The sequence below is a fragment of the Delphinapterus leucas genome, chromosome 17 (assembly GCF_059928025.1).
Source record: "Delphinapterus leucas isolate spDelLeu-1000000601 "Yukka" chromosome 17, BTC_Dleu_Yukka2, whole genome shotgun sequence".
In the NCBI taxonomy this organism is placed as follows: domain Eukaryota; kingdom Metazoa; phylum Chordata; class Mammalia; order Artiodactyla; family Monodontidae; genus Delphinapterus; species Delphinapterus leucas.
Genome location: NC_143145.1, coordinates 1,290,420 through 1,307,735, shown reverse-complemented (window position 1 = coordinate 1,307,735; position 17,316 = coordinate 1,290,420). Strand labels below are relative to the sequence as shown.

Sequence of the window (17,316 nt, the reverse complement as noted above, 5' to 3'; positions counted from 1 at the left end):
AAGGGGACTGGGCTCAGGGTCAGGCGGCCTTACCCCAGAGCCAGCTCCCAACCTCTGCTGCAGGTGGCCCCTGAGAACATTCCACCCACTGGGGAAACTCGGGCTGGGCAAGTTCAGGGAGTGGGCCACGCAAACAGTTGGCGGGCTCGCGTCCCTGGCTCCAGGCCCCAATCTAGCCTCCTGCCCCTGCCCCCTCCTTTCCGTGGCCTCCAGGAAGGGGCTGCCCATGCACAGTCTGCGTCCCGCAGGGGAGGAACGGCAGAGTGGGGCAGCCCAGGCCCACACACAGCACAGCACGGGCAGGCTCCCAGCGGCTCCCCAGGAGGCCTCCACCCTGCCCTGGATGGCCGGCATGGAGCTCTGGAGGGCAGGGGCCTCCAGAGGATAGGGTGTGAGGTGATGGTGGGAAGGCTTCTCTGAGGAGGTAACGCCTGTGCGTGTGGGACAGCCTCATGGACGTCAGCAGGAACAGCATTCCAGGCAGAGGGAACAGCCAGGACGAAGCCCCGAGGTGGGAGGGAGGGCAGCCGGCAGCCAGTGGGCGAGCACAGGGCTGGCGGGACAGGCAGGGCTGGCGGGACAGGCAGGCCTGGCGGGAGGACTGCAGTTGTGCTCTTCTTTGAAATCCTCTTAACAAGGCCCCCGGAATGTGGATGATGACTCACGGCTGAAGGTGCCTGGGCAGTGGTCTGCAGCTGGAGGGCCCGTGAGGCCAGGCTCCTGGGGCTGTGTGGCCTGGGCCCGGGTCCTTGGGGTCCAGACAGGGGGCAGTGGGCTGGCCAGCCCACACTACTGGGCTGAGGCCTCAAGGCCAGGGCAGAGCCACACAGGTGGTCGGGAAGCCCCAAGGCCAACCACAATGACTTCCTCTCCCCCACCCAGCCCCTGGAGTCAGGGAGGGAAATGACCATCCCTGGCCCAGTGCCTGGCCTGGGGGCCAGTGTGAGGCCTATTGTTTGAGGCTGGAGCTGGGGGGTCCAGGGCCTCCGGGAAGCCCCTGGCAATGTCCTTTGTCCCACTTCCCACAAATCCAGAGGCCCAGCGAGGAGCCGGGTGAGCAGACGCGGCAGCTCCGGCAGGATGAAGGTGCTGGTGGCTGTCCTGCTGGCTCTGCTGCTGTGCGGGCAGCAAGGTACTCGGGGCGAGGGGAGACCCTGCAGCGCGGGGGACAGCATAGTCCAGGCGCACAGGACCCCCAGGATCGCTTGGGAAGAAAGAGGGAATGCAGCTGGAGGTCGAGGCCACAGGGAGGTGGATGGGGCTGTCGTGGGTTCCCACGGGTCCCTGAACCTGCAGCCCCGGCCCAGCCAGCCCCTGGGGGCACGGGCTCCCTCCCCACCCACCCCCAGGCTCAGCCACTCAGAGAGGCAGGCTTTGGGGTGCCCTCTCCTCTCCCAGCCTCAGTTTCCTCTTCTGTGAAATGGACAGGCCATCCTGACGGCTACGGGCCAGCTGCTGTACAGGGCCAGCACACAACCCCTAGTGTTGCTGGTAAGGAACACACAGGTAAGGAAGCAGGGCCGGGGCTCGGAGACCCAGGCAGCGACCTCACCAGCTTGGGAGGCGGCGGGGAGGACAGAGGGACTGGCAAGGGGGCTGATGGATCGAGGGGTGGGGGCGTGGCACTGGACCCCGAGCATGTGTCCTCTGTGCCCGGGTAGTGGAGGTTTACAGGCGTCCCTGCGCGGCCAGGCAGAGGGCAGACGCAGGAGGTCGAGGATGATGACGTGGACGCTGGACCTGAAGGCTATGACGAGGACGACGACGAGGAGGACGACGAGGCCAGCGTGACTGCAGGCAGCAGAGGCACAGGTACCTGCCCACCCCGACCCCACGGTGGGCCATTTGTTCCCCTTTTCCAACACATGCGTGGGCACCGCCGAGGGCCAGGGTCCGCGAGGCTGACGGTGAGGACACGACAGGCAAGGGCCCCCACCTGTGAGCTTCCCTCCCCTCGTGGGGGAAGGGGTGAGGAGGGGCCCTTGACACTCAGCACACCCTCACTTCTCACCCTGACCGTGACCCTCAACTGCCGTCCAGAGTAGGGAGGCCTAGAGAAGGAGCCATTCCTGGGAGGGACAGTGGTGTCGCAGCAGAGAGGTTAGAGAGAGTTCACCAGGCAGGACAGCAGCACAGCGGAGCCCGGGATGGGGAGACCGGAGAGTCACAGGCCCTGGTGTGGAGTCCTGTTCAGAAAGACATGAGCAGCCTGGCACTGGTGGGGCCGGGCGAGGGGAGGGAAAGGGGCCAGTCCTGAGGCAGGGGCGCAGGGTTCGTGGGGGTCAGCTGAGGATGCGTGAGTGGGACAGGAGCTGGGAAAAGGCCTCAGAGGTGAAGAGGCCGGAGGTGGGGGGCTGGGTGAGCCGGGGCGCGCTGGGGACTGAGCCCGCCCGGCCTCCCAGTGCAGCTGCGGTGCTACTCCTGCCAGTCCCTGCACCGGGATGAGAGCTGCAGACAGATGCAGAGCTGCATCCTCCCCAAGACCTGCAAAACCATCGTCTCCCACTGGAATACTGGTGAGCAGGCCACCCCGGGGCAGCCGGACGGGAGGAGCCCGTCTCCCACGTCTGTGCACGGCCTCGTCCCTACAGTGTGACGCACTTTCTCCACCACCCCCTTCCCACCCAGAGTCAGGTCCCCGGACCACCTACTCGGGGTGGTGTGCAGACACTTGTCAACCCATCAGCAGGACGGTGGATGGATCCCTGACGACCATATCCTGCTGCCAGGCCAGCCTGTGCAACACCCCGCCCTGGCAGGACCCCCAGGGAAGCGGGGCAGGTGGCCCCCAGGGTAGACCCTCAACCGTGGCCACCGCCCTCCTGTTCAGCCTCCTCGCCGGCCTTCAGGCAATGGTGTTCTGAGTGGGGGGGGGGGTCCCATCCCCATCCCCAGCCCGGCTTATACCCTGGCTGGTCAGCACTCTGCCCACTGTCTTCCCCTCCCTTCCCCTCCCCTGCCCCCACCCCAGCTTTGGAGAATAAACTGGAAGCGTCTGTAATGATCCGGCCAGCACTGGTTCCTCACAGCCACGTCTGCCTTTCCTCACTGTCCCCATCTAGCACCCTGGTCTCCTCTCCCTGCCTGTGTGTGGCACGATGGCCAGCACATGGGCCTTAGGTCCAGGCCTCAGCTGCTCACAGGGTGGGTCCACCCAGCTCCTGCCCCTGGCAGAGAAAACACTCACCATGTGCCTGGGGGGAGACCACCCCAACTTGCTCCCCAACTTCCCACCAACAAAACACCTCCATCCATGTGATGGGCAGCCCATCTGGGGGAGGAGACTTTGGGAGGAAGGCTTCCTTGGCCTATAGGAGGAAGGGCCCTCCACCCCGGGAGGCTGCTGGGGTTTGAGGGTGGAGTTGATGAGGGGCTGGAAGAAGAAGAGAAAAGAGTGGGAGGCTGGAGGGGTGGTTGAGATGGGACTTTGCAGCCGACCGCTCAGCCTGGTGGGTGCCGGGGGCATAGGGGCAGTGAACGGGGCGGTCAGGCCACCAGTATCAGGGAGAGGTGACATGGCCTCTGGGCTCCTGAGGAGAAGAGGAGGGGAGCAGTGGGAGGGGGCCGGGTAGGAGAACCTCGGCTTCCCCAGTGTCTGCTCTGGCTAGGCTGGTGTCATTGGCTCCTGGGCACTTGGCCTTCTTGACTGGTGACAGGACAGAGCCCTGGAGTGGGAAGGAGGAGGCCTGGGCCTGGGCCTCAGTTTCCCCATCAGAGCAGTACAGAACAAGGCTTAGAGGACCCCTGATCCCCACCAGCTCAACATCCCCTGGGCTGGGAAGCCCAGAACTCCACCCTGCCTGTCAAGTATCCCAGCAGGCAGGATAGTCTCCCACTTTCCATTCTCCCCTTTCCTCACTAATGGAAACATCAAGGCCTAGCTGGGGATGGGGGGAAATCCCTTAGGTAGAGATGGCATATCTTTCTCTTCTCCTTCCTCCTTCCTGTGGCTGGAATGATGGCTGGAGCACAGCAGCCACCTTGCACCATGAGGCAGCATACTGAGAATGGCAGGGCAGCATGGAGGAAGGGGCCTGGACCCATTACAGCAGCCTTGCACTGCCTAGCTCAGGACCCCTTTACCTGGGAGGGACATGAACCTCCGCCATCTTGAAGCTAGTTGTTTTGGGTTTCTCTGTTTCTTGCATTTTCACACACTCATGCATATGCACGTATTCACACGTACTCCCACTCGCACACACACTCGTGGACACACACGTTTGCACACACAGTCCCTACGAAAGCATAGCAGATAAGAGCCGAGCTCGGGGGTCACACTGCCTGGGTTCAAATGTTAGGCCCACACCCTCCAGCCCCAGCCCCGGGTGAGCCCCTTCGCCTGCAGCTGGGCTTCCTCATCTGCCAAGTGGGAAAGTAGGACATCTGTCCCTGTAGGTCTGCAGTGAGAACTGACCGAACCGCCGAGGGGGCTGCTTGTAGCCCACGCCTGGCAGAGAGTAAACGCTCAGCAAGCTACTGTTGTCAGGGCAACCCTTACGCCCCGCCCCTGTGTGCCACCTGCGAGTGCAAGCTCATGGGAGACGCCCCACCCGAGTCCTTTACCATCACAAGAAGCCTCGTTAGCCACACCCACCCGCTGTAGAAATACTGGGCGCCATCACCCGCATTCACAGGATTCCCTTCAACCCTCCGCCCTGAAGCCCCCAGAGCTCTGAGTGCACAGACGCCCCACTGTGCACCTCTGGAGCTGACCTCCTTCACGGCCCTTGGCAGCAGGAGGGAGCCAGGTCGGGCTCAGTCTGAAGCCACTGGCTGAAGGGCCTGCCCTGGGCTCCTGCTTTGGCGACAGCCTCTTCTCTGGGCTCCGGGCGCACTGCGTGCAGCTGGGCCCATGATTCCCGCCCTGGAGAGCAGAAAGCACAGCCCTGACCCCTCACTGGGGCTGGTTACAACCTGCCCCTGCCCGAGGGCACAGGAGGAAGCAAGTGGTGTCTGGAGCGGGCAGGTCCAGCTGTGGGCGGGGACCTGACGTGCCACAGGCAGCTGGTCCCAAAACACCGCCCCTCCCCGCCGCCCAGCCAGCTCCCTGTCCTGGCACCCAACAGTCCACCCGATGGAAGTGACACTTCTGCGCAAGGTCACGCAGCTGGTGGTGGCAGGTCCAGGACCCAGCTGGGGGCTTCCCGCCGACAGCGGCCGCCTTCCCGGGGGGCCACGGGCCAGTGGCGCCAGGGCACCTGAGTCAGAGGTTGGAACTGGCTAGATGGCGGCCAAGACCCAGCTGGGTCCCCAGGCCAAGCCCAGTGTGAGGTGTCAGCAGACGGTCACAGCCAGGCCTTGTCACAGCGCGTCTACGCCTTCCCAGGAGGCTGGCGGAGGGCATACGCATCTGGATCACTGCCCCTGTTCCCCACGGCTGCCGAAACAAATGACCACAAACTCAGGGGCTTAAAACCACACACGTGAATTATCTTATGGTTCTGGAGGTCAGAAGGTATCACAGGGCTGCGTCCCTTTTGGAGGCTGTGATGGTCGGTTGTCTGAGTCAGCTTCACGGGGCTAAAAGGGGTGCCCACGTAGCTGGTAAAACATGATTTCTGGTGTTTCTCTGAGAGTGTTTCCAGGAGAGCTTGACATTTGAATGGCGGGCCTGAGAAAGGAAGGTCACCACCCCACAGGTGAGTAGCCACCACCCAGTCCATCCAAGGCCAGATGGAACAAAAAGGCAGGAAGGACAAGCTCTCTCTCCCTTCTGGAGCTGGGCTGTCCATCCTCTCCTGCCCTCAGACATCGGGCTCCTGGTTCCCAGGTCTTTGGACTCAGAGGGAATTTACCGCACCACTTTCCTGTTCTCGCGCTTCCAGAGAGCAGGTTGCGGGGCTCCTCGGCCTCCAGGACCACGCGGCCCAATTCCTGTAATCAGTGCTCTGTGCGTGCCTGTGTCCTGACCTCCCCTTCGTATAAGGGCACCAGTCAGATTGGCTTGGGGCCACTCGCGTGACCTCACGTACCTTAATCACCTCTGAAAACCGCATCTCCAAACACAGTCCCGTTCTGAGGGGGTTAGGACTTCAGCATGTGGATTTGGGGGACACCAATTCAGCCCATCGCAAGGGGCTGAGACAGGGCTCTGTGGGGGGCCCAGACGGGGTGGGGGGGGGCAACAGCCCTGAACTGAATTTAAAGGAGGTGTTTGCCAGGGTGGTGGAGGTGGGGGAGGAGGGGCGGGGGACCTGCAGGCAGATGGGGTGCAGGGTGGGTCGCGGTGGGCAGGGGAGGGCTGGAGCACGGCTCACAACTCCAAGACTCCGCTCCCCAGCCCCGGGCCCCGCCTGCGGCCCTCGTGAGCACAGCTGGTGGCCAGGCAGGGTCGCCCGCTCCTGCTGGCTTCCTCAGCACTCAGCCCGTCTGCTCCTCGGGTGCCTGTGTCCCCCACGAGCCCCATGGCAGCGGCAGCCAAGCTCCGAGCACCAGGTCCTGTGTGCAGACCTTCTCTGTCGGCGGAGGCAGTCCTCGGCCCCCCCTGCAAACCCCGCCCCCAGGCTGGCCCCGCCCTGCACAGGACATGCACCTGTGGTGACCCTGAGCCTGCCTCACACCTCCAGAGGTTGTGCTGTCGCAGCCTGCGGCTCCCACCTGCCCGTCCTGCTGAAGGCCCCCCATATGGAGGTCTGGGGACCTCGCCGGAGCCCCTCACCCCAGCCCTCCCCGCTCCCTCTCCTGCCCCGCCTCCCCGCTCGCTGCCATCGCCTCGGGGACCCTGCGACGTTTGTGGGTGATCGAGCCTGGCACAACTTTCTGTCACCAAAGCAGTGAGGGTGTCCGTCCTCCTCAGGAGTCCGGAAGTGGGCTTCCAACGGGCCCAGCGCTGGTGAAGGGCCTCTAGCCGAACTGGTCAGGCAGGAGAGGACGCCCGCGGAGCCGGCAGCTCCTCAGACACCCTGCCGCGACGGCAGCGGCCCTGTGAGGTGTCTCCTTCTGGACGACAGCAGGGGGCGTGAGGGGCCCCGGGCGGTGGGCCAGCCTCCGGGCCTCGGCGCTCAGGCCTCGGGACCCCCCAGAGCAGGCACTTCACCCTGGGCTCGTGCAGGCGCTCGGCCCCCCAGAGGGGCCTCCTGGAGAGCCTGATGCTGGAAACTTCCGGAGCCTGGTTGCCCTAGGTAAGGGCTCTGCCCTGCAGCTCAGACACTGTTGAGGCTTCCCGGCTTTTCCAGTGTGACGTGCATGTGGCCCCGCCCCGCAGAGGGCATGCACCTGTGGTGACCTGGAGCCTGCCTCACAGGAGTGAGATGCCTGCCGGGCCTCCAGGCTGAACTGGCCTCTTCCTGGCTGAGGGACCTTGGCAAGAGGCTCGGCCTCTCTGTGCTCAGTTCTCTCTTCCACGAAACTGCAGAAACACAGAGCCCATCTCCTAGTATCCCCGTGGAGGCTGGCTGGGTGCTGGCTGCCAGGCGCTGGTGCACCACCGACGCCAGGGGTGAACGCCATGGTCACTGCTCTGACCCCGGAGCTGTCCTTGGGGGGCTGCTCTGAGCTCTGAGCTGCTGTCCCTTGGGTTGGGAGGGCTTCTCTAGGCCCTGCCCTTTGGCCTTTGGAGGCAGGCTTTCTGTCTCTCCTCCCAGCGGTGGACCCACTCGCCCTGCTCCCTTTCAGGTGCCCTGCCCGTGTCCCACCCCCTGGCCCCCATGAGAAGGGAACAAATGAACCCAGTGGGCAGAGGGACCCCTTCTGTGTCCCCACCCAGCCCTGGCGCTGGCAGACAGCTCAGGCAGAATGCTGTGTTCCCTTCTCTTCTGGGCTCAGCCGAGCTGCCAGCTGGACGAGGGGCTGCGGGAGTCCTGTCCCAGTGGGCAGTCCTGGGCATCCCGCCCGAGCTCCTTTAACGTGGTGTTTTCTTTGGGACTTCCTTTCTCTTAGCACAGGAAGCAGATGGCCGTGGTCGCATTTCCCGTCCTTGTTCACAACCATGAGAACTGGGTGAGGACGAAGCAGTGACCCCAGAGCAGGACATTCCTGAGGACAGAGACTCCCGGCCTTCGGCCTTGGACAGACCCAGCGGCGCCCTCCAATGACCACCAGGGTTTGCAGAAGTCGATGGACTCGGGGACTGGCCAGCAGTGGGAGCTGAGCGAGACTGCCGACTCCTAGGCACACAGTCCGACCGGGGACTCTCCGGAAGGGAGGGGAGTCACAGCCATGTCACTCGAAGACGTCAGGCCTGCACACATCAAGGGCTCCTGCCTGAGAGCGGGTTGCGGGGAGGCCCACTTGGGGATGCAGAAATGTGTTTCAGTGTCAAGGATGCTGACCAGAGCAGAGCCGCTCTCACCCATGGGACCAGGGTGGCTCTGGGCACCCAGAGGTGGAGAATTGGGGCGGGGGCTATGCTGGAGTAACGTGGAAAAACCTCCCCTCGGGGTGTCCCCTTGCTCAGCCTCATAATCCTCCCAGAAAAAACCCAGGGTACGTGGCAGAGGCGGTGGCACGTGGGCTGTCAGCCCTGCAGAGCAGGCGTCCTGGAGAGGAGCGGCCCCATGAAGCCCCAGCCTCAGCACATCCTCGGGCAGGAAGCCCCCGAGGGCGGTGGCTGCAGGAAAGCCCTCAGCTCCAGACGGCTTGTGATCCACCAGCTGCAATGAAAGAGAAGCTGTGCAGACGGAACACAGACTCAGCCCAGGGTGAATTTATGCTGAAGGACACGGGAATGTCAGCTGTGGTCTGGCTTCCCTTGCCCATTCCCGTCCCCATCCTGGTTCAGGTAATGCCTAGCGATTTACCTCCCAGTAAGTCTGTAAGCAGGTGAATGTGGGAAAGGTTACGTAATTTGTGAATGGATGTACCTACCACCCACCCCTCACCATCACTTGTAAGCCTGAGGGGGCGGACCTTAGTTTTTCTAAACAAATTTGTGACACACAGTTGAGGAACACGCCAAAAGGTCAGAAATCAGTGTTGCTTGGAAGAACCATTGTACTGACCTCTCAACTCCTGTGTGTCGGGAACAGCAGTTCTGGACATTGGCTACCCGCTAGAATCATCCAGGGGTGCTTTAAAAAATCCCAATGATAGATGCCCACTTCCCCACCCCACTGTCAAATTAGCACCCCTGCGGGGGGGCGGGGGAACACTTTCTTTGAGCTCACAGGTGTTCCCAACGAACAGCTCACGGTGACCACTGCTGCACCGAGGGGATCTCGCCCGCTGGTGGCGCTCAAGCCTGACTGACCACCAGAATCACTAACCCTAACCCTCATGGCATTGTTTCCCCAGCTCTTGGAGGGCACCTGGAAAAAAAGGTATTTTAAAAGATTCCGAGGTGGTTCTGATGAAGAGCAGGTTTGGGAACCAATGACACAGAGGGACAAAAACGAATAAGGACGCAACAGTCCTGCCAACCGAGGAACAAAGAGACCAGTGTTCACCAGCACCTGCCTTGCCCCCCAACGGCCGGGCATCTCCCACAGGGGTCTCATCTGGTCTCACGGAGAACCCCTGAGGTCAAGTCCCTATCTGCATCATGTAGGTGAGAAAATTGAGGCTGTAGGGCTCAGGCAGGGTGGGGTTGGCGGCCAGACCCTCCCTCCCCGCTGAGGTGATCAGCTCAGTCCTTCAGCTCCAGCATCAGGCAGGAAGAAAAAGCCGCTCAGCGAGCCCCACAGTCTCATGGGGTCACATCCCTGGAACGAATCAAATCACACACTTGTGTATGTATGTGTGTGTGTGGTGGGTATGTGTACTGGTGTGTGTACGTGTGGGTGTGTGCACATGTGGGTGTATGTAACTCTCAAGTCTCGGCTTCTCAGACTGAATCCTGACCCATCCAGTAGCATGATCAGAAGACTTTCTGCCTCAGCCTGACCTTCTAAATACTAGGTGTTGGGTCCATCCAGTGAAAAGAGTCTTTAAGCTTCTAGAAGGTTTGGACTGGATAGAGAGCATGATGTGAGGCAGCGGTGTGGACAGGCCACATAAGGATCACTTCTGTGGCCTCTCCCAGAGCCGGCACCACCAGGGTGCAGGACAGACCAGCCAGCACATCCCACCCTGACCCAGCTCTTCACTTGCAAGTTGCCCTTTCCCAGCAGGGCTGTGCTGAGGGCTTCATTCTCCCGCGCAGCCTGCACACGACCTGCCTGCAGGGGCGGCACAGCCCTCACCCCCGAGTGGCAGGAAACCAGTGACCATCCCCAGCCCACGACTGGCGGTGCAGCAGGCGTCTGGGTCCAGTGGTGTGACGCTGGGCAAGTCTTAAACTCTGCGAGCCTTAGTTGTTTCCTCTGGAGAGCAGGTTCAGCACCAGCGGCACAGTGAGGCCAGAGGAGGTGATGGAAAGGAAGACATTTCACAGCCAAGAGCATGGCCCCGTGTAGCTGCCGTGGCCAAGCTGACCGTGGAGGGTTTGTGTCTATAGCCTTGACTCAACAGTGAAGGGAGGAGGCCTGGGCCTGAGACCTGGGGGCTTCGGGGATGATCGAGGTAAGACCTGAGCTTATTTGGGGGTTTGAGAGAAAGGCTTTTACTAGGCTGTGCTGTCTTTACCCAAGACGGCACCCACTGCCCAGGACTCCGGTCAGCAGGACCCATTCCAAGGCAGTCAGCCTGCTGGGGTCAAAAGCGCCCCGACCCCTGTCTCTGACCCCGGGATGTTCATTCATTCTGGGGGAGAGTAAAGAAGCAAAGAAATAAATATCACAGTCAGAACTTCCCTGGTGGTCCAGTGGTTAAGAATCCACCTTCCAGTGCAGGGGACATGGGCTCAATCCCTGGTTGGGGAACTAAGATCCCACATGCTATGGGGCAACTAAGCCCGTGCGCCGCAACTACAGAGCCCACGTGTTCTGGAGACCGTGTGCCACAACTAGAGAGAAGCCCGCGTACCGCAACTAAGACCCGACACAGCCCAAAATAAATAAATAAATATTTTTATAAAAAAATAAGTAAATAAATATGGTTTTCAGGCTGTGGCCACTGCTCTGAAGAGGTCAAGCAGAGGCCGCGGCGGGGGCAGCAACTTTCCACAAGAACTGTGAACCACACGTCACTTTTAATTTTCCAGTGGCCACATTAAAAAAGTAAAAAGAAACAATTACTTTTATTTAACCCAATATATCCAAAATACTATCATTTCAACATGTAATCAATATTTTTAAAGTACTGAAATATTTTACATTGCTTTTTCTTTGTTTCATATTAATTCTCCCAAATCTGGAGTGTGAATTCGCACTCACAGCCCACCTCAGTGTGTACCAGCCATGACTCCTCCAAGGCTCAGAAGCTGCTGTGGCTCTGGCCTGGTGCTGGACGGCTCAGGCTGGAGAGGGGGTGGGGTGGGTTTTAGGTAAGGAACAGAGCAGTGCTCGCCTCCCCCAGAGGAGGGCTAGCTACAGCCAGGCTGATTGTGCCGGCCCGAGACTGCCCACAGCGGGCCGTCCACACCTTGTTGGATAAACACTCAGCCAAGGGGGCCGGGCAGGGCAGGCCCAGAGCAAGCAGGGAGAGACAGAAACCCGGTGCCAATGGGGGGGCTGCACGGGGGCAGGCAGCATGCTCTGTCCTCATTACCCGGGAGTCCCCACATTCCTCTGACCCTGGCAGCTGTCTGCCCTGGCCCTCCCAGGCCACAGCCAGCCCGGAGGACCCAGGAATGCAAAGGCCTGGGTACAAAGCCCAGGGGCGATTGTTTCCCCCACTATGCAGCCACTTTTTTCTTCTGTAAAAGAATCGATTCCCATCCCCCTCTCTCATTTTGGACATGTTTACAGACTTCAGAAGGAATATCTGAGCTAAAAATATATAGAAGTATGCTTAGAAGAAACACCCCAAATATTGTCAATTTGAAATAGGAGCAAACAGAAGAAAGGAGAGGGGTTAGCTTACTTATAAAAGCAACACAGAGGTTTCCAGTTTCAGGTCTGACGTATAAAATCAACGTACATTCACTGAAATACAAACAGTAGAGAAATACATCAGAGCAAAAAGTAAAAAGCCCTCGTCCTGCCCCTATCCTCACCAGAGGTGACCACTCTCAGATTTACCATTCACCCTTCCAAGGATTTTATATGTATATGTGTGTGTACGTGTGCATATGAACAGATACATGTGTGTGTTTCTTTCACACAAATAGAATTTTACTAAACATATTACCTTGTGGCTTGGGTTTTTTTCAATTAATAGTAAATGTGTTGTGGAAATTTTCAATTAATTATGAATATTAACTATTTATAATTCATTTTTTCAGATCAGAACATACAGATTTACCCAGAAATCCAGATTTTTATATGAACGATCCCAAATTTTAAGTTGCCAAATAGTTATTTTTATTTACTCACTGAACAAGCAGTGTTGACTTAAAACAATAAAATAGCCAGTTATTTTACAAGCAAAATGAGTTGACTTGGGAACAGCAACGAATTGCGGTTTGGGACCTGCAATCCATGGGGAGCCACAGGCAAATCTGGAGAACAAAGAGAGGAAACTCTTTTATAGAGGAGATGGGGAGTTGGAAGGGGCTGTTCTAAACAGAGTCCATTGGAGGAAACTGGGAGTTTGAAGTTTAGTGGTTTTTCATTGGCTGAGCTGTTGCCCGGTGGGGAGAAAATCTTCCTTCCTCCTGCTGGGTAGAAAGCGGTAACCTTCTCCTGCTGGGTCTGCAGCTGACTTGGAGTGACAGGATGTGAGAGCTCCCCCTTCTGGCCTCCTGACTCCATTTTAAATGATGTTTCTGTTCATTAAGTTTCACAGCAGTATTAAAATAACAACAGAAATCTAACACAAAATATGTCCACAACCCCATTGCTTAATCAAATTACGTTTTCATGCATCCATATGCTTACTTAAGTTTTGAATAGTCACAGTTAATTCTGCATCTCTATTTTAATATTATAGTGTGTCTTTTTTCCACTTCAGCACAACTTTATTTCTCCATTCACCTTCCCTCTCATTTTGCCTCATCTCCATATACCCCATCTGGTAGCCAAAGTTAATAGAGCAGCAAACTACATCCTGCAGGCCAAGTCCGGCCAGCTACCTGTTTTTGTAAATAAAGATGCACTGAAACACAGCCACCTTATTTGTTTACATTTTGTCTATGGCTAATTTCACATTTCCAGGGCAAAACTGAATAGCTACAACAGAAGTCATCTGGCCTGAAAAGCCTAAAATATTTACTAGATGGCCCTCCACAGAAAAAATCTGCTGGCCCCTAGTCTAGTGTGTGGGCCTCCATACATTTCTCCGTTCTCATATGGACATATAGAAACAAATACATGAATACAGGTTTTGTTTTAGCCATTGTTTGCTTTTATAATAAAACTTGCTTTCTTTTTACTTAACAATATCTTGAGGACAGTCATTGTGCGTGCGTGTGTGTGTGTGTGTGTGCGTGTGCGTGTGTGTGTGCGTGTGCGTGTGCGTGTGCGTGTGTGTGTGTGTGTGGTATGATGATTAAGAATACAAGCTCTGGAGTCAGAAGCTTGGCTCTGCACGCACTAGCTGTACGACCTCTGGAAAACTGTCTGACTTCTCTGTTCCCCAATTTATTCAGCCATGTCATGGAGATGTTATAGTACCTAAATCATTGGGTTGCTGTGAGGATTAGATGGGATAACACATGTAAAATGCTTAGAACATTCAATAAACTCTTAGTAAACATCAGCTATTATTGTTCATTCAAAAATATGTATTGAGGAAATTCCGCATAGTTGAAGTAATAGCAGCAGCATAAATCTGAATCTTCTAACATTTCCTTCAAAATATCAATAAAGAACAAATAAAACGACAGAAAACTCATGCTCTAGGCATAACTATAAGACAGAAAACATCCGAACCTTGAGTTACCTGTAAAACAAGAAGCAAGAAGGGGAATTTAAGATCCTGTGAGACAAAAGAAAGTTTTCAAAATTCAAACATCACACATCCTTTCCCCACTGACACCCCTCTTCCACAAACAAAAGCCATCAGGTAACGAAACTATGCTTTTTTTTACATTGACACAAGAGGTCCCTCTTGGGCTAGGAATCTTGTAAAACAACCCATACCTCTGTACACAGAAATGCAGGGGTGAGCTCACCATCTCTCTAAAACCGCTACACAAAGGGAGAGAAAATGGGGATCAAACAATTCAGCTCATGAAAATTCCCAAAATAACCAATAGCAAAATAGAAGGAAACTGTAACTCCAAACTGAACCAAATGTCTGCAAGTATTTGGAGATATGGAAACAAATGGGAAAAAAAACTTGAATCAGAACAGAAATGAACAAAAAGCAGGAAGAAATAAGGGAACTCAGGAAAACATAGAAGAAAAATCAATAACCAATCAGAAATGAAGACTGAATGACAAGATGCACAAGGAAGAACAGATTTGAATGAAATTAATAAGGAAGGCAGGAAAATAACAAAGAGAATTTAAAAATGAAGAAGTAAGAAGTGTTAGAGAGAAAGTGATCAAAATGGAAGAGATAATGTATGGAAAACTGGAATTCCTGAAGAAAATAAAACAATGGAACAGAACTAAGACTTAAAACTATAATCCAAGAAAAGTTTCTGGAAATAAAAGAAGACCTAAATCTACATCTTGAAAGGGATCACGAGGTACCAGGAAAAACATAAGCCACGATGACCAAGTCTGAGACCGCCTAGAAAAACTATGAGATTTTGACGATAAAGAAAAGGTCAAGGTTCCCAGGCAAAAAGGTCAAATACTTTCCAGGAGCAGAAGAATTAGACCAGCATCAAATTTCTCAAAATCCACAACAGTAAGCAAAGCGACAATGGAGCAGAAGTTTCAAAAAAGACAAGAAAGGAAACTGTGAACCAAGGGCTGTGTATATCCACTCACACTGTGATCTTACCTCAAAGGGATCCTGTACCTTTGAGCCCAACATGAGGGAGGTACCAGAAGCTTCATCCCACCAAGAGATGACAGGAACTTCAGCAAAAAAGATGGATGGTGTGATCATTTAATGCCCTGACCTTGGAGCTAACATAAAAAAAAAAGTGAGTGGTGGGACTTCCCTGGCCATCCACTGGTTAAGACTCCACGCTTCCACTGCTGTGGCCTGGGTTCAATCCCCAATTGGGGAACTAAGATCCCGCAAGCCGCGTGGCGTGGCCAAAAAAAAAAGTGAGTGGAAGAATGTACTTTATATGTATTTTCTGACCAAGTAGAAATAATGTAACTTCTAAAATGTGAGGAGGTGGGAGAGAAGGAGGCGGGAAATCTCCCTGATTGTGTATCGGCGACAGTACAAGTTAGGGTAACATTCAATCTAGGTGAGCACAGCTCTTTCCTGCTGAGCCAAGCTTGCCTCCCATGTGCCATTTCGTGTCCGAGAATTCTCTTCTCCCTGTTGGCCCCCCACCCATGACCCCCACATCAGAACACATGCACCTTGTATGCAGGTGCCCGGGCTACAGCGCCCCACCGAGAAGGAAGCCGATATTCTGGAAGGTGAGCATTCTGAGCACCTGGCAGGGGCCTGGAGCAAAGGATGTTCCAGAAAAGCCTCCAAGTCCCCCAGCTCTCCTCCTCACAGAGGCTGCCCTCATGGAAAGAGGATCCCCCTTCCTCCCTCGTCCCCCAATGTTGCTGTACATATTTATAGGGCAGCTGGTGGGGGGCGGGGGACAGGTCTCGGTGACAGCAGGGCTTCCTGGCCGGGGAAATGGCCTCTGACCAGACCTTACACACCAATGCTGTTGGCATCACCTGGAGCTCCTGGTGGACCAACTCGGCCACGAAAGGGGGGCTGGAGGGAGCCACCAGGGCCACCAGGAGGCCAAGCTTTGTGTCTCTCCTCAGAGACAGGAGAACACCTTTCTTTCTGCTGTGCTGCTTCTTCTCAGTCGCATTCTCTCTGTCCAGCCATCAGTCACTCAATAATATTGATTCTGCACCAGTTCTGGGCTGGGCCGTGTTTGGGGTTCTGGGGATACACAGGTGAATAAGGCAGGTGCTGATCCGAGTCATAGGTGGTATGTAATGTGTAGAGACAGACGCACAAGCAGAACAACTCCACATAAAGTTGCAAAGGTAGGACAGAAGCACACACTGAGGGCTGAACTAAGCAGAGTCTTGGAGGACAGGTCAGTCAGGTGCAGGAAGGCGGGAGGGTATGTCAGGTGCAGGGGAGCTCAGGGCCTGAAGCCCAGGCCTTGCAGAAACGTGCACTACTTGCTAGGGACTCATGGAAGGGCAAGCGGTGGCAAGAGGGTGGACAGCAGGTCGCTGGAGGGCCAAGGGAAGGGGACTTCTCAAGCCTGTAGGGGGAGCTCTCACACCCAGCGTGTGTGGGACCAGCATCCCATCCCTTGTGCTGTGGGACCAGCCCCTCCCAACTCCCCCCTTTTCCTTCCTTCTAGATTTGCCTATGGTCCACCATAGCTTGCATTTCCTGAATTGCAATTCCTCTGGCTACTCCCACATAAACTTACTTTTGCTGGTAAAATACCTGGCTATTATTATATTACTGAAGTTGACAGTAGCAACAAAGAAGGAAGCAGAGTTGAGTTTGGTCTTGAATATTTTGAAATCGAGGTATCTAAAGCTCCTGCAAGGGTGAAGTCCAGGAGAGAGCTGGACAGCAGGGGCTAGAAACAGATACGTGGGAGAAGGCTGTATCTAGGTGGCATGAGGGTCAAGTGCCCATTCGTTGCACCACATGTAATGAGACCCCACCAGGAAAAGCAAAACCGTGCGCCCCCAAAGACTTGATTTTCTGGCGTGGGAAGGGAAGATGAACATAATAAACACAATAATAAGGAAATTACATAGTATGTTAGAAAGTGGAAACTGCTATGAAAAAAAATGCAGGGAAGGGTGAGGGCCAGAAGGTGGAGAAAGAGGCAGAATGCTGTGGTATTACAGAATGTGACCCCCAACAGTGCAGGCAGCACCCAGGACGTGCTCCTAGCCAGCAGACTACAGCAGAGCTGACAGAAGGCTGCTCCTACCGTTAGGTCATATGAGACTCCACCCCAGCAGACCCGGGCCAGAGGCTCTCCACTGACCCTGAAGGAGCATGAAGAGGGCCACATGGAGGGAACTGTGGGCAGCCTCCCAACAGCCCAGAAAAAGCTGGCCCTCAGTCACACAGCCACCAGGAAGGGAAGCCTGCTAACAACCACATGAGTGTGGAAGCAGATCCTTCCACAGTCTCGCCTCCAGCTGAAAACACAGCCCGCGGACACCATGACCGCAGCCTTGCCAGACTGAGCAGAGGACCACCTAAGACTTGTTGGACTCCTGTCCCACAGGAACTGTGATATAACAAACACGTATTGTTTTAAGCTGCTAACCTTGTGATAACCAGGAAACTAATACACACAGGGTAGTCAGTGGTCAGGGGTCCCCTCTA

The 17,316-nt window shown here is 55.8% G+C and overlaps 1 protein-coding gene across 1 annotated transcript; it reads left to right on the top strand.

Moving 5' to 3' along the window:
• The first annotated feature begins 899 nt into the window (after nucleotides 1-899).
• GPIHBP1 (glycosylphosphatidylinositol anchored high density lipoprotein binding protein 1) lies at nucleotides 900-3,138 on the top strand. Its single transcript, XM_089898579.1, has 4 exons — nucleotides 900-1,132; nucleotides 1,693-1,812; nucleotides 2,403-2,516; nucleotides 2,629-3,138. Exons 1-4 carry the CDS (start codon nucleotides 1,081-1,083, stop codon nucleotides 2,862-2,864), a joined length of 522 nt encoding a protein of 173 aa, XP_089754705.1. The 5' UTR covers nucleotides 900-1,080; the 3' UTR covers nucleotides 2,865-3,138.
• The last annotated feature ends 14,178 nt before the right edge of the window (nucleotides 3,139-17,316 follow it).